The sequence below is a fragment of the Podarcis liolepis genome (genome assembly GCF_965112155.1).
Source record: "Podarcis liolepis genome assembly, chromosome: Z".
Lineage (NCBI taxonomy): Eukaryota > Metazoa > Chordata > Lepidosauria > Squamata > Lacertidae > Podarcis > Podarcis liolepis.
In genome coordinates this window covers 5,549,282-5,575,385 of record NC_139570.1, presented here as the reverse complement: position 1 = coordinate 5,575,385, position 26,104 = coordinate 5,549,282, and the positions used below count along the sequence as shown (strand labels likewise).

General features: G+C 46.3%; 1 protein-coding gene across 5 annotated transcripts in view; it reads left to right on the top strand.

Moving 5' to 3' along the window:
* Window positions 1-8,257: 8,257 nt before the first annotated feature.
* The window catches only part of ATP11C (ATPase phospholipid transporting 11C (ATP11C blood group)), a 99,655-nt gene continuing 81,808 nt past the window's right edge, over window positions 8,258-26,104 (top strand). For 2 of the 5 annotated variants that reach the window (XR_014521729.1, XM_083486262.1), the window contains exon 1: window positions 8,926-9,068. Coding sequence is in view for 4 of the 5 variants with exons in the window: in XM_083486262.1 (XP_083342388.1) it covers window positions 9,042-9,068 (27 nt within the window). In the remaining variant the exon portion in view is untranslated. Of the gene's footprint in view, window positions 9,069-10,795; window positions 11,134-26,104 lie in introns of those variants that run through there. The other 3 variants (XM_083486261.1, XM_083486265.1, XM_083486268.1) reach the window with 3 other exon arrangements.

Below are 26,104 nucleotides of genomic sequence, written 5' to 3'. Positions count from 1 at the left end.
TCGGGAGAAATGGTAACATCTATAATAATATATTCATCGATAAGTGGGTGTGTTTGGAAATTACTGCAATCAGCACTATAGACATTTGCAGCTCTCTTGGAATATATTTATGCAACCTGTCAATATTTCGTGCTTTAAAAACCTGTATATGTGGTGTTTTTTAAAAGTATACCTTCATGGTTCCTTCGTCCGCTTGTTAAGGAAAATCCAAATGGTTAATTTCTCATTTCTCCTCTGTGCAATGAAATAATGTCTCTTTAAGCTCACATAATGAATCCACCTACATGCCACATTAAACCAGGGGAAACCAATGCTGTGCCAGATGTTGCTGGACTCCAACTCCCATCAACCCACAACATCTAGAGGGCTTAATGCTTAGCACCCTTGATTTAAAGCATAGTTAACTATAAACTATGGTTTGCAGGTAAACATGCAACATGTTGGGTGTGCAGACTCCTAAAATTATGGGAACATTGTTTCCCTTAAACCACCTCCATCTTTGTGCCATGGTGCTGGGAGCTACACCCATGTTTGTTGAAAGTGTTGTGTGAACCACGCCGTTGAAATGTACAAAAACTAATTAAAATCGGCTACTAATTGAAATGGCTGCGCACCCTGATGGCTATGCTCTTCCTCTGCTTTCAGAGGTCTTATGTTTGTGATTCTGGCTGGGAATCACAAGTGGGGAGAGTGTGGTTGCCTTCAGGTCCTATTTGAGGCTTCCTACCAGAACATCTGGTCAGCCACTGTGAGAACAGGATGCTGGACTAGATGGACCACTGACTTGATCCAGCACAGCTCTTCTTCTTATGTTCTCATGGCTCAGGACTGTGGTCTCAGAAGGGTCACTTCCTTCCCATATGTACCCTAAACCTGATATTGTGAATGGAGGCCCACTTCTTAGGCCCTCACAGTGGTCAAGGATGGATGGAGGACAGAAGAATTTGAAAGACCACAGGTTTGCCACCCTTGCTTGATCATCTCCCCACTCCCTATAGGGAAGGTAGACCAACACCCTAATCCTTTGTTCTGCCCTTTTTATGGGGAGGGACGCGGGTGGCACGGTGGGTTAAACCACAGAGCCTAGGACTTGCCAATCAGAAGGTTGGCAGTTTGAATCCCCGCCATGGGGTGAACTCCCATTGCTCGGTCCCAGCTACTGCCAACCTAGCAGTTCGAAAGCATGTCAAAGTGCAAGTAGATAAATAGGTACTGCTCCGGCGGGAAGGTAAACGGCGTTTCTGTGCGCTGCTCTGGTTCACCAGAAGCGGCTTAGTCATGCTGGCCACATGACCCAGAAGCTGTATGCTGCCTCCCTCGGCCAATAAAGCAAGATGAGCGCCACAACCCTAGAGTCGGTCACGACTGGACCTAATGGTCAGGGGTCCCTTTACCTTTACCTTTTATGGGGGTAGAAATCTATTTGGGATGATAATGTCTCAATGAACTGACTTATTTATACATGCAGTGCTTTGTCAGCAACATCTGATGCTTAATTTGCCCATTCATTTTCCATTGAGAAGTTTCAGTTGAATTTTGGATCACTTTGATGGTTCCAGATTAAAAACTTATTAGCCTTTATTGCTTATTAAAGACCTGAACATTGCTCTGCAACTCCAGGGACTATACAAATTTACTCCAGTGTTGTTCTGGTTGTTGTGGTTTTAAAAAAGCAACACCCAAGAAATCGTAGATCCTCAGGAATTTTAGCAGATGTCTGGAGAAGCTAGTTCTGCAATTCACACAGTGATTAGCATTCTCTCTCCTTTAAGGATAAGATGATTTTGTGTACTTCTGTTTAAAACCCAATTAAACTTTTGACCTTCACAACATTCCATCCATTGGTTAATTGTGCACTGTGTTAAAAAGAAAAAAAGTGCTGGAGTCCTGCTTTTGTTTGCACCTGTGAATTTTCCAGGGGGGTCCCCCTCCAGGTTGTGTATAATGAGAGTTTCCTATTGCTCCCTCCATCCCACTTAACCCAACCTCCTCCTCAGCTCCTTTTCAATGGGAGAAGGAGAGAAGACCTTTAATCCTTTTGGTTCTTCTCATGTAGTGGACTCCCTGGATTCCTGTTTGGAATTGCTACTTCTATATTCTCTATGGGTTTTCTAGCTATGCTTCACCTTTTGAGATGGGGTAGCTATAATTCTCCCTTGTCCTTAAGGTATCAGTGCTCCCAACACCTAAGCACCAGTTCTCTGGACTTGGAATTCTCTGGACTTGGTGCAAAGTTGTAACATTGGAAACACGCACCCCTGGCCCACCTGCACACTCACCCCCCCCCCCAAGACTTGGGGGAAACAAGCAGGGGATCACTTGGTGTCCTCTCCTGCTCCTTATCCTGGACTCCTCTCTGCCACTGACTCTCCCTGCTCACCAAGTCCTCTTACTTCCTCAGCTTCCAGCACCTCCCCTTCCCAGTCTTCTCCCTCTGACCACTTACCGTTGTCCCACCACCACTTCCTGGGCTCTGAGCCTTCTTCCCTTGGGGGTTCCCCAGCTGGTTCCTCCCGCCATTCCTCTGCGTCCAGTAAGTCTGTGACATCTGATCACAGTCTTCCTTGCTAGGGTGGCATGTACTGCATTTCTATATAAATTACAGTAATATATTTTTTCCCAGTTCACATCAATGCATATAAAATAGCACGTGCCTTGGAGGAAAGGCAAGAAACAAACATCGACAACAGATAAATTAGTAAATTAGAGCGGTCGTTAGTAGCTGCAGTTCAGTGCACACTGAAATTTAGGTTTGTGTAATTAAAGTGGATTAAGGGACTCAGGTGCCTTAGTACAACAAAACTATGTATTTATTTATTTTGCTTTTTGCAGGTAGGAAAATGACAGGGGAATGTATATAAAAAAGGTGAGATGAACAAATGAGATTTATAATATGCAAGGAACAAATCACTATGACTTATTGTTGTATAACCTCCCCACAAATAAATCAGAGCAAATGCTTGATAAAGACAGGGCATAGTCTAACCTCCACATAAGCTTTGTGCAAGCAAATCAGGATGGATGCTCAATAAACAGGTTGTCTGGTGGAGCGCCTAGTTACTAATCCTGTCATCAGAGCACGCTGAGTGATCACACCCGTTGGCTCTGGTGGCCACTAGGTGGAGGCAGCCTCCGCTGAACTGAGAAAAAGGTTTTTTAAAGCAACCTAATCTGAAGTTTGGTCAGAAGAGGTCCAAGAGGATTTATTTGCTGGTTATTTGTTTTAGGGTGACATTCTTAGAATTTCTGAAATCTCACTGCTCATTTAATTGAATATAAGAGAAAATATCTACCTGGGCCAGCATCTTTCTTCTCAACAGTGGGTAACCATAAGTTTACAATGAAGTCCCCGGGTGGGGCATGGTGACAATTGCCCCCCCCCTTTAACTGTTGCCTCCACCAGCTATAGACTGTTTCTCAATGTGGAGGTTTTATTCGGCTACTGTGGTAGCCAATGATAGAAGTCATCTCTTTCATGAATTTGTTTATCTCCCTTTGGAGGCAGTGGGCTTTCCTTCACTGGAAGTTTCTATACCAGGAGTCAGCAAACTTACCGTGCCTCAGGCCGGTGTCTCCAGTGCCGATCGCCCGGAGGGCGGGGGAGTGTATGCCCATACGTGTGTACACATGATATTTCTGGCGCTCTTCTGGGTCGGAGGAGCACCGGAAATAGCTTGTGCGCATGTGCACGGGCCTCCTCCAACCCAGATGTGCACTGGAAATAATGCTTGTGCATGTGCAAATAATGCTTGCGCATGCGCACAAACTATTTCTGGTGCTCCTCTGACCCAGAGGTGGGCAGCCGTGCAGTGCAGCGCCGGTAAGAGCGGGCAGCGGCAGCAGGCGGCGAGGGTCGCTGTGGGACGGATAAACGAGTTCCTCGGGCCTTATCCAGCCCGCAGGCCTTAGTTTGTTCTATACGGAGGTTGGATGGTCATTTGTCATGGATGCTTTAGCTGATATTCCTGCATGGTAGGGGCCTGTGCTGGGTGCCTATGGGAACCCCTCCAACCCTACACATCATTGATTCTATTATTCTTTGAATGTTACCTAAGTGGCCATTGCTCCATCTTGTGGCAGTGAGTTTCACAAGTTTAATTGTGTGAAGGAGTTCATTTTGCTCTTCTTGAATCTACTGACCACCAGCTACATCATCATCATCATTTATTATTTATTCCCTGCCCACCTGTCTGGGTTTCCCCAGCCACTTTGGGCGGCTCCCAACAGAATATTAAAAATGCAATAAAACATCAAACATTAAAAACTTCCCTAAACAGGGCTGCCTTCAGATGTCTTCTAAAAGTCAGGTAGTTGTTTATCTTTTTGACATCTGATACTAGGGCGTTCCACAGGGCAGGTGTGACTACCGAGAAGGCCCTCTGCCTGGTTCCCTGTAGCTTTCCTTCTCACAGTGAGGGAACCACCAGAAGGCCCTCGGCGCTGGACCTCAGTGTCCAGGCTGAACGATGGGGCTGGAGACACTCCTTCAGGTATACTGGACCGAGGCCATTTAGGACTTTAAAGGTGAGCACCAACACTCTGAATTGTGCTTGGAAACGTACTGACAGCCAATGTAGGTCGTTTAGGACCGGTGTTGTATAGTCTCGGTGGCCACTCCCAGTCACCAATCTAGCCGGTGACCTAAGGCTCCAGTGTTATGGGAAAGAGGGGAAGTGTTCTCCATTTTCTGTAACACATGAACATGAAAGGAACCTGATCGATCATGTGTCCCATCTAGTTCAGTATCCTGTTCTCACAGTGGCCATCAGCAAGGTCTAGGCAACACGGTGACCATGTACAAACACAATAAACAATCTTTATAGAATTCCTTCAAACCATAACAAGTACAAAATGAAATCTTTAGTCTCAAAGTCTCTGAAAATCTTTAAATGAAGTGAGGTACCAGACTTTGTACGATGTAAGATAAGCTGTGAAACTTTGTGTATTCAGCAAACATGATTTCCAACACTGAACAGTGATTCCGGATATTGACTACTGTTTCGTAGAATTCTTCGTCAGCGTGGTGGGAGGATATAGAATTGCTTCATAAACCCATCTTATGGGTTGGTTTGTAAATGAAAATATCAAATGCTGTGGAACATTCCACAGCATTTGATATTTTCATTTACGTACATTCATTCGAAATAAGACGACATTGCCTAGACGTTGCTGATGTTCTCTTTGCAACACGGGTTTGTTTGGTTACTTACAGTGGCCAATCAGATGTGAGAAACCCACAAGCAGGACTGAATGCAACAGCGCTCTCCCTACTTGTTATTCTCAGTGATTGGTACAGTGGTACCTCGCAAGACGAATGCCTCGCAAGACGGAAAACTCGCAAGACGAAAGGGTTTTTTGTTTTTTGAGCTGCTTCGCAAGACGATTTTCCCTATGGGCTTGCTTCGCAAGACGGAAACGTCTTGCAAGTTTGTTTCCTTTTTCTTAACACCGTTAATACAGTTGCTTTTTTTTAAAAAAAAATGATATTTATTAAGTTTTCAAAGGAAAAAAAGTTACATAAGTAAAAAAATTAGACAAAAGGACAACAATAAAAATAAAAGAAAAAAGAAAAAAGAAAAATACAAAATACAGAAAAAGATAAAAAACATTTAAAAAAGAAGAAAAAACACATCAATCTTTCCATATCATATATTCATATCCTTGCTTCCCTGACCTCCTCACACCTCCCTTTTTTGTATTCCAGTTCAGTTAGTTAATTCAGCAGTTTCTTTCCCTCTTTATTTTTATCTTAATCCTTTAACTTAATATAATATAACTTTGAGTTCTCACCTGTTATTAATCCATTTTTCATACACCTTTAAAACATTGCTGCTTAAACCACTTAATTTCTATCCAACATCATTCTAACATTCATCAATTTTACAATATTTCTGTAGATAGTCTTTAAATTTCTTCCAATCTTCTTCCACCGACTCTTCTCCCTGGTCTCGGATTCTGCCAGTCATTTCCGCCAGTTCCATATAGTCCATCACCTTCATCTGCCATTCTTCCAGTGTGGGTAAATCCTGTGTCTTCCAATACTTTGCAATAAGTATTCTTGCTGCTGTTGTGGCATACATAAAGAAAGTTCTGTCCTTCTTTGGCACCATTTGGCCGACCATGCCCAGGAGAAAGGCCTCTGGTTTCTTCAGAAAGGTATATTTAAATACCCTTTTCAGTTCATTATAAATCATCTCCCAGAAAGCCTTAATCCTTGGGCACGTCCACCAAAGGTGAAAGAACGTACCTTCAGTTTCCTTACATTTCCAACATTTATTAACACCGTTAATACAGTTGCGACTTGACTTTGAGAAGCAACTCATAGCACGCGGTGTGGTAGCCTTTTTTGAGGTTTTTGAAGACTTTGGTGATTTTTGAAGCTTTTCCAAAACTTTTCCGACACTGTGCTTCGCAAGACAAAAAAAATTGCAAGACGACAAAACTCGTGGAATGAATTAATTTCGTCTTGCGAGGCACCACTGTATTAAGAACATGAGCACAGCTGGATCAGACCAATGGCCCATCCGATCCAACATCCTATTCTCCCAGTGGCCAGTCAGGTGCCTGAATGGGAAGACTGCAAGCAGGACCAGAAAGCACTCTCTCTTCCTGGGTTCCTGAAGCAGAAATGGGGAACATGTGCTACAGGAATTTATGCTGCGAGGAATGGCAGGAGCTATGTTTCTGTTGGTGTGACACTTTACTGTAGGGCTGGGGAGCCTGCACCCCTCCAGATTTTGTTCCGACTCAACGTCCCATGAGTCCCAGCCAGCATGGTCACTAGTATGGGAGTAGGGAGCGCAACATCTGGTGGGTTGGTGGCTCTTTATCCCGGCAAACTGAGCATGCTTATATGCGAGTTTTAGCAAGGCCGATCCTTAAATACTTTCGAAACTAAAAGTCTCATTGTAGGGTTAGAATCATAGAGTTGGAATAGACCACAAGGGCCATCGAGTCCAACCCCCTGCCAAGCAGGAAACACCATCAGAGCACTCCTGACATATGGTTGTCAAGCCTCTGCTTAAAGACCTCCAAAGAAGGAGACTCCACCACACTCCTGGGCAGCAAATTCCACTGTCGAACAGCTCTTACTGTCAGGAAGTTCTTCCTAATGTTTAGGTGGAATCTTCTTTCTTGTAGTTTGGATCCATTGCTCCGTGTCCGCCCTCTCTGGGTTGGCGAGACACAAGTTCAAACCTTCACTCTGACATGGTTGACTCCCCCCTGATCGCCTCCCTCCACTATGGTATTGCATGGTTAAAATGCAGTGTGGCGGCACAGGTTGGAGGGACTGTGCAACTTCTGAAATTCAAGCTCCCCCCAAAGCATGACCACCTGGTGTAGTTCTGAATTGTATGTTGTTTTATATGTTACTCTGATGTTGTTCACCACTTAGGTAATTTCGTTTCGTTAGGGTTCTTTGGTAGAAAGGCGGAATAGGTATGCAACAGTTAAATAAAGGCAATGATGTGTATTTTTAAAGACATTCACACACAGACACACACAAAAACCCATGAGAGAATCATGAAACTTATTAAGCGGTATACAAATTTAATAAACACACAGTGTATGTATGCTGTATTGGGTTCCTTGGAGGAAATGTAGAACATAAATGCAACAATTAAATAAAGGGATACTGTGTATTTTAATAGCATTCATTTTGATGGTGCCATTAGGCAGAGATCAAACTGCCATCCTTTTTGCAAGGAAATATATTTGTGCTTTTGATGTGCATGCCTAAGCCCGTTAAAAACAAGTCACTCCGTTCGCAGGAAAAGGTGCAGAAACTCTTAAAAGTTGATTCAGTGAGTTCGGAGGCGAAACCATACCAATTTGCGCCTCAGCAGCAATAAAAAGGCGGTCGCTTATTGCTTTGCAATCAGAAGATCCTAGGCTCCTCTAGATAGGGCTGGGTATGTTCCCTGTCTGAAATGCTAGCGAGCTCACGGCCCGTCAGTCTGCTGCAGAGTTGGGCGCAACGGTGACTCGCCCGTCACGTTCTGTTTGGGGTGCGCCCGAGAGGCCTAGCCAACCTCCAAGCCAACTTCCCCTTATTGCGGCGGGCCGAGGACGAGGAGGAGCAACAGGCCGGCGCTCGCTAGCCTCGCTCTCCCTTCTCCTACCATCCCGGACATCGGGCAAATATACTACACCTCCCAAGCTGCTCTCGGAACCCAATGGGTGGAGAGAAGCCGAAGGTTCCGCCCCTGGGGCGGCTGCGAAAACAGAGCGGGGCGGAGGGGTGGGAGGAGAAATAGAAGAAGTGGAGCCTCCAGGCGAAAGCCAGAAAGTAGCCCGTGGCGGGGCAGGGAAGCAGGAAGGGCCGCTGGGCTGGTGGTTTGGGTCTCCGCGGGCATCGGCGAGGCAGCGTGCCACGTGCGCTTTGGAGAGGCGGGCGCGCGGGGAGCGCTCTGCGCTTGGAGAAGTCGTGAGCGTAGCGCTGCGCCTCGGTTTTTCGGTCTCCCGCCGCTCTCGGGCCTCGGGGGCGGGGAGGACTGTTGCTGCCTCCGCCTCCGCTGCAGGGGAAGAGGAGGTTGCATCCAGCAGTCTGGGTTTCCCGCCGCAGCTTCCCCCTTCCTGGCAGCCGGCCTGCCTGCCTTGGCTATTGTTCCCCTGCAGCCTCCTTTTTATTATTATTATCACCAAAGCGCGGCATGCTGCCCAGATCTTGCCTCCGGCCAGCCTGACAGAGCCGAAGAGTGTTGGCGAAGCTAGGGACTCGCCCCCATATCTGGGGCTGTTCTCTGGGAGGAAGAGAGGGAGAGCCCCGCCGTGGGCTGTTGCTGCGGTTGGTGCCACGACTGGAAGAGGAGCGATGCGGCTGAGCGGCAGAGCGGCGCGCCGGTGACCGCGGGGCTGGGGGGACGGCGAGCGGGGGCTGGGGGCGCCTCTCCGCTCGCCGCAGCGTCCCCACTGACCCCGAGGCTTGGGGACCCGTGCAGAGGGGCTGAGTGCTTGTGCCAGTCGGCTCTAAGAGACCAGGACTACCCCACTACCACCCCACTGCCCCCCTCTCTCCAAGGCGCTGCGGCAGTCCAGCTATGCTTCGCAGGCAGATCAATCGCTTCGTAAGTACCTCTGTGCCACCCTAATTTTGGAGGTGGGTGGGGAGGTCCGTACGAGATGGATGCTCAGTTCTTCCCCTCCCCGCTGTGTGCCCGAATGCTTGCACGCCTGCAGATGCTTGCGGAATGATGGGGGTTGGGGTGACCGGTCTTTTGCTCCCCTCTAGTTCCCCAAGTGCACCCAAGCGAAGTCATCCGTTCTCACGACTATCCCAACGCCTAAAGCATCAACTCCCCCCTCCCCGCACCTTCAATCTAGCCACCGTGTTGTTTTCGCAATCTGCCGCCGCCGCCGCCACACTGCTGCTTCCCGAGTGTTATTTATAAAGCTCAGCAAGTTGGCTGAGACTCACAGGTAAAGGAACCGTCTCCCCAGGGTACCCGTTGCACAAAGGGTGGGTGGAAAGATGGCGTTTGATTGGCCGCTTTGATCACTTTTCATCCTTTTGTTCTTTCTAAGTAGGGGAAGCACATGCAGAGGATTTGCAGATTGGCTTTGAATCCCTAGGGCTTCCCCTTTTATTTTTTTAAAAGGATGCGGGGGATTTTGTGGGTTGGGAACACCTTTCTCCTTTCCTCTTGGCAATAGAACTCAAGAAGGCATGGGAAGAAGGGGTCAGCCAAGGAATGGGGAGCAGATTCAGGACAAGCTGGAGGATGAACTAATTCCCAGCCCCAAGATTCGTTTAGTTAGTTTTTACATTTATATTCCACCTTCCCTTCAAGGTGTTTCTCCCCACAACAGCCCTGTGGGGTAGGGCAGACTGAGAGTGAGTGACTGACTCCAAGGTCACCCAGTAAGCTTCATGGCAGAGTGGAGATTTGAACCCTGGTCTCCTGGGCTCTGGCCAAGGACTCTAACCACTGCACTGGTGATGACCACTGCCTAAGGTTGAGGCCCACACTTCACAGCTGCAATATATTTATTGTGGCGTTTGTATATCCCACCTTCCCTCTGAGGATTTCCACACCCCCATTTTAGCCTCAGATCAGCCCTGTGAAGCAGCCCAGGCTGAGAGACTTCAAAACAGCCCAAGGCTACCCATTGGGCTACATGGCTGAGAATGGATTTGAACCTGCGTCCTTGACGCAGCGCTGTGACCACACTGGGTTGGGAGAATAGCTCAGCCCAGGAGACAACTCAGTTGGTTAGAGCATGGTGCTGATAACGCCAAGGTCCCTGTATGGGACGGCTGCATATTCCTGCATTTCAGGGGGTTGGACTAGATGATCCTCAGGGTCCCTTCCAACTCTAAAACTCTATATCATTCCATGAGACTGTGTATCCTCACACTACACGGGGGAATACAGATTTGACTGAACCCCTGCATTAAGGGGGTGGGGGGAGAGAAAAGCAGTGCTCTGCAAATAGAAGATTAGCTCATCAGGGTGAAAGGTTGCAGTGCAGCTCAGGATTCTAGGTTTCTATCAGCAGGGAGTTTTAATGGCATTCCGAAATGCGATTTTTTGCCACGTGCTGTTTGAAGGGCTTCAGCCTGTTTCTGCTGCTTAAGAACTGAAAACAAGAAGAGCCCTTGCTGGATCAGGTCCTCTTCTCACAGTGGTTTGCCACATGCCCCCAGGATGGTTGCAAGCAGGATTGTGTGTGCAACAGCACGCTCCTCACTGGTGAATCTCAGCTACTAGGATTCAGAGGCAAAACTGCCTCCGGCACTGGAGCTGTGCAGAGCCAACGTGCCTTAAGAACATAATAAGAACGCTGCTGGATCAGGCCCATGGCCCAGCTGATGCAGCAGCCTGCTCTCGACAGCTGCCAGCAAGATGCTTCTCGGAAACTCCCAGAAGCAGGACCCGAGCACTAGAGCAGTGCACATTCCTGCAGTTTCCAGCAACTGATACTCAGAAGTGTTGCTGCCTGGCCACTGATAACCTAATCACCTATGAATTTTCCTAATTGTCTTCTAAAGCAGTCCCAAGTGTGTGGCCACCTCTGCCTTCTGCGAGAGAGAGCTCTGTATTTTAGCTATACGCTGCATAAAGAAGAACTTTCTTTTCTTCTCCGGAATCTTGATGTGTTCAGCATACAACTGACCAGGCTTCTCAGATGGTAATGGGCAAGTTTTTGGAGGAGGAGGAGATGTCTGTTGCTGACTGTTAATATGAATGGTTATCTGCAACCTGCATGCTGGGAGGCAATAAACCCTGGGGTACCTTGCCCTGGGATAGGGAGTGTTGGACTGGGTGGGCCTATTGAGTCTGAGCTGATAGGCAGGGGTGGTGATAGGGCAGCCTTGGCCAACCTGATGCCCCCCCCCCATGCGCTTTGGACTACACCTTCCTTCAGCCGCAGAGACCATGGCTTTGTGGCTTGGGGCTGATAGGAGTTATACAGAGGGCATCTGGGTGGTGAAGCCTGATCTAAAGAGTCTGTCTAGTCCAGAGCCTAAAGTCATCTGTCTGCACCCATCCAGCCCACTCTTCTGTGCCCAGCGAGGTGCCCCAGGTTGCTCATAGGCGGTGCACTGTCCCTCTCTTGCTTTTACCTGGTACATACAAATAGATTGCTTCTGTAACTAGAGGTTTATTTAACTGTAATTGCTGACAGTGGGGCATTTAGGTTTGTCTGCAGCTTGTGTCCTTAACAGGCTGTCCCCTATTGGAAATAGTACATTGGACTTGTCAAACACTTCTGATCCTGCGGGGCCCTTACAGGTCAGCCTCTGATCCATCTTTAGAAATAACACATTTCAGATATGCATGGATTGGTGGTGGTGGTATTCTGCATCAAGATCTCTCATTGCAACCTGTTTCCAAATGTGTATTTGGGTAGAACCGCCTACCAACTAATTTGAGAAAAGGATTTCTTTTTTTCCTCCTTTGGTAGAAAAGAGTTGGCTTAGAAAGGTGATGTTACAAGGTCAAATTGGAAGTGTCCTGGATGTTTTTAGAGCTTACCTTGTACCACTTTTAAAACAGGGAATTGTTTCTTGGAAGCGGTCCTTTGGTGCAACTTTTCCTGACCACCTGCTGGGATGGTGCATTGCTGTTGCAACCTCCTGGGCTATCAGAGACTGAAGTCTTGTGCATTGCAAATCCTCGTGTAATACTTGTTTCCCTGCAGTGGAAATGGCTTAAGTGTATAGTATTGTTCTCGTGCCTTAGCTTAGTGCTCCCGGAGAACATGCTTTGCATGCAGGAGATCACAGATTTAATCCCAAGCACTTGCAGATCGAGCTACCCTGTTTGTGACAGGGGAGGAATGACATGGGAGTGACTGAGCTGTGGGCATGAGCAACCCAAGTTTATCGTAACTTGAGAATGTGGATAAAGGCAAACAGCCCTACCTTGTTCTTGGTATGTGTGTGTATAATGGATGCCTATGGGAAACTCATGAGCAGGGAATACAGAGTGATTGCAACCCCTACTGCTTGACTCCAGCATTGAATTCTTAGAGGTATATTACCTCTTACCATGTAGCTTCAGTTGTGTATTGTAAGTGCTCTCAGTTGACTATCCTTTATGAATTTGCAACCTCCTTTCTTTACACCTAGCTATAAGAAACTTCAAGACCTAAGTCCCAGTTTATACTGCTGCTTCTGCCTTTCTTTTTAAAACAAGTTTTCTTTTTGAAAAAAAACACAAATATATATATTAAAACAAAAATCTGTAGATTCCCGAAAGTTCAGAAACTTTAATGTTGGTGGTGGTTTTCGCTTTTTTTTTTAAAAAAAATGCTTGTAAACTTTTTGCACCCTTTCCTTTCAAGTTTTGTTTTAAATCTCTCAATTTTACGGTTTTGCTCAGCCAGCTGTTATATTTTCCGTGTTTCATTTGCCTTGTCTTTAATTGTAGGCATTTTGGAGTGTCGTCATTTCCCCGTTTTTCCCCGCCGAAAGCTTTTTTTTTTTTTTTTTTTTTGCACAATAATTTAGAAGGGCTTTTTCAGGAAAAAGGAGTAGAGTTCATAGTATGTCATAATTTGTTCTGTGAATTTGTGTTTACAGTTCTTTTGCAAGGCAGCAAGCTGACAGTTTACTTACTTTGTATGGCTTTCTTTTTTAAAAAGAAACTCTGGACTCGAAACAAAGAGAGAACCAGTGGGTCCAGAGTTCAAATCCTCACTCATCCATGAAGCTCCCTGGGGCACCTTGGGCCAATCGCTGCCTCTCAGCCTAACCCACTTCACAGGGTAGCTGTGAAGATGACAAGGGGATGCTACCTCGAGCTCCTTGTATCGAAAGGTGGGATAAAAATGCAATGCAATAAATAAATGGCAATATTTGGTCAGCAGGAAGCCGCATCTCCAGCAGCTAATAGTTATCTGCATTCTGCAGTCCATTCCATCACTTAGATACTTGGATCCTGACCGGGAGCCTCAGGGCAGCCAAGAACCGCCATGAAATGCCAACAAGACAAAAGTAGCTGTTTGATTTCCAGGCTGCCAAATCGTGAGGAGCAGCAGCGATACTGCATCAGCAGCCAAGTCCAAATCTAATCGCAGAGGATCCTTTTAGAAAGTACTGTTTTGGCCTGATGTGATAATGTTCAAAAGGAAGAAGGCCAGTTGAGGCTTCTAGGGCAAGGGCACCCATATCCTGGGTGCCACAGATGAGAGGGCCTCACCCCACAGTCACGTGCTCCTAACAATTTAAATGGCAAAAGACATGTGGCTTCCTGGCCTCAGTGGCTGCGTAGCTATAAGCCAGGAACATAGGAAGCTCTGTTAAAATGAATCAGACCATTGGTCCATCTAGCTCAGCATTCTCTGCACTGACTGGCAGCAGCTCTCCAGGGTTCCACAGGTGGGACATTCTGAGACATACTTGGAGATGCTGGAGGTTGAACTTGCATGTGAAGCAGATGCCCTTCCTCAAGTAATCTAAACTTGTTCTCTCAGCCCAGTTCTTTCAGGTTTATGCATTCGGGTAAACAAACCACGAAGGAGGTAGCTTAACACAACCTCCCACCTTGCAGGTGTTGGGCTTGAGCTCATCTAGCCCAGTGCAGCATTCCCAGTGCTCAGGGACGATGGGAGTTTTGGTCTACCAACATCCCCAAGTCGGGGAAGGCTGGTTTAGCATGATGGGATTGTAGTCTGTTTCCCCCCGAACAAAACAAGATTCATAAGCCAACATCAAGCTGACTGGTGATCTTGGCTTATCACGGAGAAACGAACCATAATCCTGAGTTCAGATGTAATGCAAAGACACTCCCTTCCTATTTTGCTTCCAGCTGTGCAAAGGGAGAACTGATGTGAGAGTGATTGGGCTGTGTGCTTGGCCCCCAACCCCAATTATAATTTAGGGATTTTGAAGGTGAAACAACAGGACCTTAATTTGGCTCCCGGAAAAAAACCTGGAGCAGTTGGGAGCATACACCCATTGCTCCACACGCCACCGTGGTCCTCAGAATGTTCTCAAGAAGGACGTTTGGCCCTTGAGGCTGCAGCTTCTGTGTTCAAATGGCTCAGATTGCTTAAAAGCCAGCACATGGATTCTTCTTTTTGGAGGTTGATGCCTTAACCTCTCTCCTACTTCTTTGCCTCCCACCCCCGCCTTCTTTTCTTCAGATCGTTCTCAATTCCTCACTCTCTGCCAGTTCTTTCCTACTCCCTTCTGTTGTGTAAATACACAGCAGATGGAAGCTTCCTGGAAAACCATAACTGGCCTCAAACCGAAGATCTGCTTTGCCCTGAGAAGTACATAACTGGGGGTGGGGGCCTTTCTTAAAGCAACAGAAGGTTTGAGAGCATATCTACATATGTCTGATATAGAGGAACATAGGAAGCTGCCTAATGCCAAGTTCAGACCAATTGTTCCATCTACCACACTACTGTCTGCACTGACTGGCAGCGGCTCTCCAGGGTTTAAGGGAGCCGTCAACGTGGGGTTCCTCAGCATTCCGTTTTATCCCCTGTGCTGTTTAACATCTATGTGAAACTGCTGAGTGGGGTCATCCGGAGTTTTGGAGTATGTTGTCAGCAATATACGGATGGCACAGAGCTCTCCTTTTTTACATCTGCAGGGTGAGGCAGTGGGTGTGCTGGACCGTTGTCTTGCCTTGGTAATGGACCGAATGGCTGGGAGGTTGCCTGCTCTTGATGGGGTTACACTTCCTCTGAAGGAGCAGGTCTGTAGCTTGGGGGTACTCCTGGATCCTTTGCTGTCACTTGAGGTGGACTCTGTGGCATGGAATTCCTTCTGTCAGCTTTGGCTGGTGGCCCAGCTGTGCCCTTGTCTGGACAGGAATCGCCTAACTTCTTTTGTTTATGCTCTGGTAACCTGTAGGCTAGATTACTGCAATTCGTTATACATGGGGCTGCCTCTGAAGACAGTTTGGAAACTTCAGCTAGTGCAGAATTCAGCGGCCAAATTGCTCACTGGGTCTGCATAGATATGTCAAGGCCTTCCACCCCTAATATTTTCTGAAACAAAATGGAGAGGGAACCCTGAAAAATTAAAGCTACAGCTTCAGGTTTTCTCACAATTTTTATTACCTGAGCTTTTACACGCAAAGAGCTTTCAGCATTCCTAAAACCCTCTGTAAATTATGGGTTGCAAAAAGGGATCTTGAAAGATCTTGCCCAGATACTTGAGATTGCATTGATGATTTTTCTTCTCCCTCCTCAAACCTTTGGAATCCATAATAGCTAGCAGCTTGAGGAGTTTGGGGAGGAGGGGTAGAACTGCGGAATGTCCTGCCTGTGAGGTCAGAGTCAGGCACAGCTGTTTCTGCACCTGGAGTTTGCACGCCTCAATGCAGGGTTAATGTGTAAGTTTGCCCTTTTGCACATTGCTCTGGAAGCACCAAAACGCAATCCTTTGCCCCCTCTGCTCTGTCTTGACCATCATGGCTGATGGTCAGAGAATGATGGGCTTTGGGGTGTGTCAACATCTGGAGCACCTCAGGTGGCGAGAAAGCTGTAGAGCAGGCTGCTTATAGCACAGTTGCACAGTGGGTGGGCGGGCTCTGTTCCTCTGCTTCTTCTCACATGGTTTTGACTTAGCAAATTCCTGCAACTACCTTGGTATTTATAGAAATTCATGAAAGGCCTGGGTGGATCCAGATTGTATTCCTGGAGCCTCTCCTTTGCAGCATGCAGAGAGTCCTGATCCTCCCATGCCTTTGCTATGCTGGTGCTTCAGAGATGCAGAAGAACTGTGTGGTGAAATCTTCCTGGTCCATACTTACTTCACTCTGTGGACAAGAAAGGAGCCCCCTGACTTAAGTGTCCTCACTTCCAGAATTCTATTTATTTAAGTTCCCGTTGCTAGTGGAAAAGTAGCCTGTTAGCAGTGTGCTGGCTTTCCAGGTACAGGGAAGTGTGTGTGTGTGTCTCCAGAGAGCATTCAGACACATTCCCTAATCTTGTGTATTCTGAAGTGCCCCCTGAATGTGTCAGTGCATTCTTAATCTTTCAGAACCATTGCATAGAAATACTTTGCCCACCCAGTGAGAGCAGGGACAGTGTGGCCCGGTGGTTAGAGTGCCGCACCTAATGAAGCTTATTGAATGACATTGGGCCAACCATTGCCTCTCAGCTTAACATACCTCACAAGGTTGTTGTGAGGCTTAAATGAGAAGTGGGGAGCACAGGGGGCATATAAATGCAGTAAAATAAATCAAGACCAAAAAAAATCACAGCAGGGTGAAGTAAATTGGGAGGAGTGAGGAAATAGAGGGAAGATGGATTCTCTTTTGGTTTTTATTTATTTTAATGTGGAAATTCCTTATCTGAAAAGTTAGGGGATATTGAACAGTAAAATTTGATGCTGAGAGTTGTGTTGCCAGTGAAATTTCAGCTTTCAATTAGGTTTCAGATATGCACATGCACATTTATTTATACCTCACCCTCCCTGGCCAAAACCAGGCTCAGAGCGACTTTTTTCAGAAGAGACCTATAGTGAGTGCAGTGGTCAAGGAGGAGGGAAGCGAGGGGCAGATGGGGCTCGTCATCAACCTGCGAAAGTAACCCAACTAGGAGAATGAGAACTCTGACCCTAAACTTTGGAGTTGACTTCCGCAAGATGCAGTAAGGGCCGTGAACCTGGATGGCTTGACAGGAGGATTAGACAGATGGGTGGGACTGTAAGCGGCTGCTATCCACAACGGCTGGGCCGCTCTTCCTTGGTCAGAGGCAGTGTGCTTATGGTGAACCCCAGTTGCTGGGGAGCGCAGGTGGGGACAATTGCTCTTGTGCTGGGGTCCTGCTTGTGGGCTTCTTCTCATTGATATCTAGCTGGCCACTGTCATAACAGGATGCTGGGCTAGGTGTGCCATTGGCTTGATCCTGCTTGCTTCTTAACTCTGATCAAAGCAGTGGCCTGAATCCTCTGCAGCCCAAAAGCTGAGAGGAAGGCTTGAGCTTGTCACACCGGCCGGAGTTGTGGGAGGTGGGAACAGTCACTGTGGTGAGTGAAATCGAGCACTCAAAACTCCCATTGTCCTAGGAGCATTTTTGCAACAGGGAATTTCATTAGCGCGAGCAGTTTCTGAGCTCTGGGAGCAGTACTGCGCCTAATATTTCAGATTAAAACTGCTGCTGCTGCTGGGGCAAAAGGAGGACCTTTTTCTGCTTCCCCGCTTCCAGGCACTCTTGGAGAACTGGAGAAGGGATCCTTATAAGAATATTAGGGGGGCAGGCAGGGGAGGTATAGCTTTGTTTTTTGCAGTCTTCAGGTGAGGACTAGACCATGTGAAAAATGAATGTAAGATTTTAGCTGCAGTTCATTCATTTTCAGCTTTGTATTCTTGTTATAAAAGAAGTGTGCCTAGACATTCTGCTGTTGCACCAGTAACCTAGGTTAAGGTGCCATTTAGCTCCTAGCTTTCATATCTCACTTTCTAACACTGGTGAAATCATAGCCTGGTGCCAGGTAAAGACTTTTTCTTCCCAGGCCTCTTGCCTTGCCCCACCTTGGCTTAGAGGTGAGCTATTTGTTTGGTTTACCTTTATAATGGTGGCCTCCCTAATTTGGCACTCCCCCGCCTGACAAATGAACTGAGGCATGGTTAATCCTTTGCAATCCACAGCATTCCAGATTTTGTGATGTGGTTCTCCAAGCAAAAGAGTTGCTCATAAATACATGTATTAGTGCAAAGATGTATATTAAGCAAAATTGCATGCAGGAATTCACAAAGCATTGGTGCACGGAAACGCATATGAATTTCCATGCTGATGCTTTTAGAAAAGTACACCGTTTGCTGCAAAAATTGAGCGAATGTAAGCTTGGGAAAATGAGAAACCAAAATGGGCAGGATTTCAAATGGACTTAGTGGGAGCTGGTTCTTAGTAGACTTTCACAGGATTGCATTGCGAAAGCTTTTACATTGATTGTTACGTTTCGGAAAGAACCTCAACTTCCAGAACTGAGGGCTGGAATATACACGTTATAAATTAAATCGGCCGTGCCTTAAGCTGGTCCATATGCAGTCAATGTGTGAATCCCATTTGTCTCGGTGCTTAATGAATGCCGTATTGGTCTTTGACAGCTGTTGAACAGAATCTCACTTCTGACCTAGAGGAGCTATCTAGCTGATCTCATTTGGAGAGCACTTTCTTAATGCTCAGAGATTAGTCAAACCCCTGGATCTGATCCTGGCATAATATCAGGAGTCTGGTTGCATTAGGGAGGATTAGATTGCCATGTAGCTCTGCTGGAAGCCTGGATGTGAGCAGTTCCCTTCTGTCTCCTGGGACAAGAACCGCTTAGCGCGTCCAGGGCTACGTTGTCTAATAGCTTGGAAAGAATGTGCGCCTAGGGTGGCGCCTGGTAGCACAAATGAGATCCCCCCCCCCGGCCTAACAGAGCCCTATGCTGTGTTGCCTCTCTGCAGTGACATTGCCTCTTTGCCTCCCCCCCCCCCGCCACCTTAGCTTCTCTTTGAAGCTAACCTTGAATATCAACGCTGAATGAATACAACCGGCCGGAGGCTGTGTTGCCGCAGAGTCGGCATGAATCCATTTAGCGTCAGCCGGGGCTGTGCAAGAGTGAAAATTGGATCCACAATGCATTTCGCTCCCTCGCTTGGAAAGAGGTGCAAGCTATTAACTTTCCACCTTTTCCTAATGTGAAAGACTGGCGGGTGCTGGTGCCAGGTGGATGCTGTGGTCTCCACCCTGGAGTGCCATTATAATGGGGTGGCCCACTTTTGGGTGGTTGTTGCTGGTTTGTTCTGGTGTGCCACTTCTGCAGTTGGAGCATTTGCGGTCACGCTGCTGTGAAGAAGGGGCAGTGTTTGCTAAACAAGTTGCACAAGCCAGTCCAGGTTTCATGGGCTGTGGAGCCATTGACCCCTAGTGCAGGTCAAGTCCATCCAAAGTCCTAGGCTTGAGTACAGTTAGGGCCGAGAGACGTGACGTTTCCCATTCTTTAAACACAGGGTGCTTAACCCCCCCTTTCCTCCCCCCCCCCCATGAAGTGGAAGCCGCCACAAGGCTCTAAGCTGAGATGCATATCCTCCTGTTCTGGAAGGAGGCCTTGCACCATTTCTTGCCAGGGGCCATCCATAAAGGGGTTGGGGAGCACATTTCAAAGTGCAGCTGCTCCTGCAGCTGCCTCCTCTTCAAAATGAAAGTTTCCAATTTAAGCACTTAAAAAAAAAAAAAAGTTTACGATAACTTGCAGCTTGGCTATCCATAATGTGGGTTTTCTTGAAAGTTTTGTGTAGGGATTTCTTTCCCCCCCCAATGCCCTAAATTGACCGGGATCTGAACCATCATTTTGGAGACCCTTTTGAATATCTTCCCTGAGAGGTCCAACAAATCAGCTCCTAAATAGGTGGCAAAAAGCTGAAATGTGTAGTATCTTATAGACCTACTATAGTGGTTAGCTCTAGTCACCTTTTTGCTTCTGAGGTTGAGATTACGTATTTTTAAACATACGTTGTTCTTCATGATTGGCCGACCATGGTAAATATTCAGTTGATTGATAGCTAACCATAGGAAAGTTTAACCACAATTAGGATTCAGGTGTCACATTGAAACTATGGTTAATCGAAAACAGAAGTGTTACAAGAAGAGAGAGGGAATGGCTGAGCCTGTGAAGGGCTGGAGGAGCTAGACTAATCTATAATTTAGCATTACTTTTCATTGCAGCCAGTAACCAACTACCTGATTGGTTTTTGTACTGTATGACTTTTTGGAGAGGAAATTCCGAAAACTAAGCCCGCAAAAATGTTGTCCTGTTAACACTTTTCTTTCTCTTTTAGATGGCCACCTAGATATCTCTCTTCTATCTCTATGCCCTGAAATGTGGGTGGTGGTGGTGGGACACACCAGCTGTTGTAAAGCGTAACTTGTGAGTTGATCCTTTATCACCATAGTAGAGTAATTACCGCAAGTCTTTCCTTACATCCTTCTCTGTAACCCTATTTTTATCTGCCCACCCCTCGAAGATTGTGGGAGCTTGTGCATGAACACAGCTAGCATAGCACCCAGGGTCTTCAGTAACTAATTTTGTTGAGTGCTACCCAAGAGTTTAATTCGTACTTTAAAGAACGGGTGAACAGCTGGGATTCACACTTAAAATCTTCACAGACTAGCATGTTAAAGGGAATTTGCTGCTAGCAAATGTTAATGCTTAACTGTAGCAAATGCAGCTTGAGCCTGAAAATTGGAAAGAGAGTCGGTGGCATTTTACCAGTTCGCTGCAACTGAATCTTATCTTGAAAGTAATTAAACAGGAAAGAAGAGATGCTCAGTTTAGATTGGCATATGGGACATTTGTAGCAATGTAAACATTCCCCAAAGTTGCCCAGACCTTAGGGCACAATCCTCCTTTCACAACCACAAAGATAATTCATACTTCCACAAAAACCAAATAGAAATATATATAAAAAGATAATTAGCTATAGTAGAGGGACGCGGGTGGCGCTGTGGGTTAAACCACAGAGCCTAGGACTTGCCGATCAGAAGGTCGGCGGTTCGAATACCTATGACAGGGTGAGCTCCCGTTGCTCAGTCCCAGCTCCTGCCCACCTTACAGTTTGAAAGCACACCAGTGCAAGTAGATAAATAGGTACTGCTACGGTGAGAAGGTAAATGGCGTTTCCGTGCGCTGCTCTGGTTCGCCAGAAGTGGCTTAATCATGCTGGCCACATGACCCGGTACGCCGGTTCCCTTGGCCAATAAAGCGAGATGAGCGCTGCAACCCCAAAGTCAGCCACGACTGGACCTAATGGTCAGGGGTCCCTTTACCTTTAACTATAATAGGCAGGAGGTTATCATTGGAAGAACATGAATAGGGATCATGTGGGCAGCATAGCTAATTGTTCATGCGCTGCCTGAATATCTGTGAGGACTAGATGCATGAACACACTTGGCATTTTCAGGGTGGAAAGTACAAGTTCCCTTGATTGTACTAAAAGTTATAACGGTGTTACTATCTAGATCAGAGCTTTCCAAACTTTTCCTGTTGGTGACACACTTTTCAGACATGCATCATTTCGTGACATAGTCATTCAGTTTTACTAGGAAAACGGAGGTTAAAGTAACCCCTTTGCAGCCCTGGGAGGAGCACAGGGAGCATTTGCACAACACACCTACACACTGCAGCTGACACACTAATGTGTTGCCACACACTGTTTGGAAAACTCTGGTCTAGGTGACTTTTGGGGTACCTTCCAACTCTACAGTTCTGTGATTTTATGATAGGTATGATCCTGAACATCTGAGAACTGAGCCACATCAAACTCAGTGATGCTTACTTATTAATGTGGGAAATACCCTTTGGTTTGCAGCTAATTTATTTATATAATAGAACCTATGCACCACTTAATGGTAAAAACTGCAAAGCGGCTTACAAAATATAAAATTGTAAAATCAATAAGAATTCACGACCGTACTTCAAAGCATACACAAGTTAAAATATTAAAACAGATTAAAATTATTTCAACTTTCTAAGCATCTTGGTAGGCTTGCCTAAAGAAAAAATAAATTATTTTTAGCAGGAACTGAAGAGAGTACAGTGAAAACTTCATCTCAATAGCCAGGGATTTCCAAAGTTATAGGCTCTGCCACACTAATCGATTCTTACAAATGTGGAATGGGTATTATCTGGTATCTGCAATATTGCCAAATCTGCCAGTCAAAGGGGTCAAGTGAGCACATGTGGCGGAAGGTGATTTCGTAGGTAAACTGGTCCCAAGTTTTTAAGGGGTTTATATACTAATAGCATCTCCTTGAACCTGGTAAATTCTTTATCTCTCCCAACTTCAGGATTTTAAGCTAGCAGATATGGGCAGTTCTGCTTTAGCGTGCGTTGCCTATAAAGTGGGAACAATGAAACTGGTTTTTTTCCTGGGTCAAAGAGTGGAAACTTTCGTTTGCCTTGAAATGTACCTAAATGTATTGTGAAACCTGTTGGGAAAGCTATTTAACTATTTGCACAGGGAACAGTTGGATCAACAGAATGACCACTGCTTTGATCCTCTTTCTTCATAACAATTGGTTGTCCGGGTGAATTATGAGATTTCTCAAAAAATATCCAATTAGCTGCTTTTGACTTGAAGTACTGGAATTGTACTCCGGGGCACTGCAGTGTGTTTCGGTGAACCTGACGTATGCTATTTCTTGTAATGCATAAAATAACCTGGCAAACGAGGTTGGTAACACTGGCCTCTTGCTCATTTCAGATGAGTTCAGGCCATAGACAAGATTTGAACTGGAATGACTTTGTCCAGAGTAAGTCTGGTTAGGAAGGAGAGAGCCATGAAAGCAGCCTCTGCCAAGCTGGTGCCCTCCAGATGTTTTGAACTGCAACTTGCATCAGCCTTAAGCGGAGGTTGGATGGCCATCCGCCATCTTTGATTTAGTTGAGACTCCTGCATTGCAGGGGGTGGACTGGATGACCATGGGGGACCCTTTCAGCTCTACAGCTCTATGATTCATAGGAAACTTTGGTCCAAATCCATGCTTGGCTCCAGAGGTCACTACTTGAGTTGCTTTTTCCTCAGCCAACCTACCTCACAAGCTTGTTGAAAGCACAAAATGGGATGAAGATGACCCACAAATATCAGGCTCCTTGAAAGTGAGGTGTGTGATCAAATTGAGGCTTACATATTTGGTCTTAGAGGGATGGAGCTGACTTTTATCGAGTGAGACCCTGGGAGGAAGGTTTACATTCTGCCTTAAGTGTGGTGGTGTGTTTTTATGAACATGTTAAGCCAATGGAATTTTGGAAGGCTATATTTTGCACTTATTCCAGCAGCAAGCGATAAAGGCTCGTTGGAGTTTACTCTGGCCCCAAAGGAAGGGCTTGGCGACATGCTCATCGGTTCCTGTAGCTTGGTGGCTTTGCTAAAAAAAGAAGCAACGCACACTGAAACCTGCAAAGAGACACCCTTGAGGACCCCAGCAAAGTCTTAGTGGCTTTTGCTCTCTGCACTCTTGAGAGATGCCCACTTGGAAAAAGTGCTCCTATTTCTGTCCCATCTTTATTTCCATTGGCCTTTTGTGAAAACATGTCACGTGGTTTTGTTTTGTTTTTGATTTCCTTATTTTTGCCAGATAGAGAGGCGCTGAAAAGAGTTTTCCTTCCTCTGTCCTACCAGTAAGACCAAGAGACAAGAGATCAGAATGTTTCCTATTTCTCCCTGTCATCAACCCAGCCGTTACGATTTCATCTTTCAACATACTTCCATTGACGTAAAATATCTTCCTTCCATCAGCATAAAAATACCTTTCTGCATCACTACTACTATGTTGTCCTTCTTGTGAGAGCTCTTTTGTCAGCAGTTTCAAGCTTCTGGTCCTCATGACGTCAGACTTTTGGGGGGGGGGGAGATGCAGAGGAGGGGCTTCCTCTTGGGAAGGACCTTGCTCTCCATCCATGGCTCTGACTCCCCATCCTCAGGGGAAGAGGTCATGGGTTCATAGGATGTATCTGACCAGGAGCAGAATGTGCCCCCTGAACTAGCCTTTGATGTCTCTGTCACTTCAGATGTTCCATCACCAGTGCATCCCACAATGCCAACATCTCACTAGCCTGAAAAAGTTGGGCTTTTCTCATGCTATACCCTACACCTGAGTAATGCATGAATCAGGATTTGCTTTTTCTTTGTGCTATCAGGCTGGCTCACATGTTCAACTGAACACAGTGCAAGCTGTCTGTACACAGGAACAAGCGTTGTGTGAGAGTGCACCCTTGTTGATTTGTTTAGATGAGCTGTGGTACTTACAGATAAGGCACTGAACTTTACAAGTGGATAACTGTAGAAGGGTACAGCTTAACTATGTCTACCTCTGAATCAGTAGGACCTTATTTGGAATGTGTGTATCGCAAAAAGACTGTCTTTGGGCTTCGAGTTCAGTGTCTGGTACATCTTTTAGGGGCTTGTGTTTGTTGGTGTGTGCGTGTGCCGGTGTTTAGTCACATTGGCGCCAGTGGCTAGGGAGGCAAACTAAATCTTAAGTGCTTAACCTGCTGCTTGTACTACCACAAGAAACTCAACCCACTTGCCACCAATTAAATAAAGCAATTTAAAAGCAAAGCTATTCTTTGCTGCTGAAGTTGTGTTGTGAGTGAAATTTCAGCTTTCAGTTGGGTTCGAGATTTTTCATGCTTGGGTTCTGGGGGGGAAAGCCCAGGCTCTGGCAGATTGATCAGACAAGACCAATAGTGAGTCCAACGGTCAAGAGGGCAGTTTCTGCACATGAGGGGCAGATGGGGCCCATCTAGAAGAAGGTAATCTCCAATCCAAACTCTCTGCTCCCTTGCACGTTATCTTTGGGAGAGGAAAAAGCCAAGGAGTAAATCCTTCACAAATTCAAAGTGGAGTCCCTAAGGTGGTTAGATGGCACCTTGTACGCCACCTTCAGGCAACTCCTGCAGCCAAGCTAGCACTAAACATATTGCTCTGTTTTACTTTGGACCACATCAGTGAGCCGAGAGGCAACCTGGACAACCCAGGACCTCCATGCACTCCATGACCACACTGCCGAGGCTTGAGCCCCAGGGAGGTCATTTACTTTGACTTCACCCCCTAAGGCACACTCCAATGTCTTTTGAGACAGATGAATGCCAACAGCAACAACTCTTGAAAGAGCATTTCCAGCGCAATCTTCTACGTGCTTACTCAGAAGTAAATTCTCGCTTTGTCCCAGTGGGACCTCATAGTTAAATTGCCTTTTGAATTTTAAAACATGCTTTTCGTAAGTGGGCAATCCCAATCAGCAGAAGCACTAGGGCCAGCTTGTGTACTTGGCAACCTACTAAGTTCATGCTTTTTAGAGCATTTTTAATGCTCACATTCCAGTTCCACCCTAAACTGGATCTTTAACAAGCCTCAAGCCGGTTTCTCTTTTGTCAACCTTCCCTCAAGTCAGCGCATGAGGTAGGAATTTGAAAAAGAGAAGTCAAATAAAATAGAATGGCAGTCACCAAATGTCTCCACATTCTTTAAACCAGTGGCCTTCCTTGGGTTTTGTATAATTATGTTGGAGCGTTTTCCTTATCTTTCTCCTGGGGAAACATTTGCTTTTCAGGGTGTGAAGGCAGCAAGCAGAAGGAGAAAAGTGAGACAGGAAGCTGCTTTCTACTGGGTTAGGCCATTGTCTGTTCTAGTACAGTCACTTGGGTTAAAGACGCTTCAGGTTGAGCTTTTTCAGGTTGCATCCTGTGGCGACCCAGAAGTAATGGAACAGGTTACTTCCGGGTTTCGCCGCATTCGCAGATGCTCAAAATGACGTCATGCGCAGAAGTGGCGAATCACGACCCGTGCATACGCAGACACAGACGCAGGTTGCGTTCTGCTCAGGTTGCAAAGTTTTCCCAGACTGTCTTGTGCCAGTTCAAAGGTGTTTTGGTTCATGCATTGTGCCCCTCTCCACTCTCCTCATGTGCTGCTACTTCCCATGGTCTCATCCTGCACTGGCCTGCAGTGCCCCCCAACAAATAAGAGCAACTTCTCCTGATCAAAGCTGAAAAGATTGAAAGTGAAAGATCAAAATAAGAATTTTTGAACCTCGATTACATTTTTTGGCTTTGTGTGATTTCAGTTTGGCATCCTGTGTAGACCCTTACCTGGCAGTTAAGTTCTGTTGAACTCAATGGGGGTGACTTCTGAGCTGATGTGCA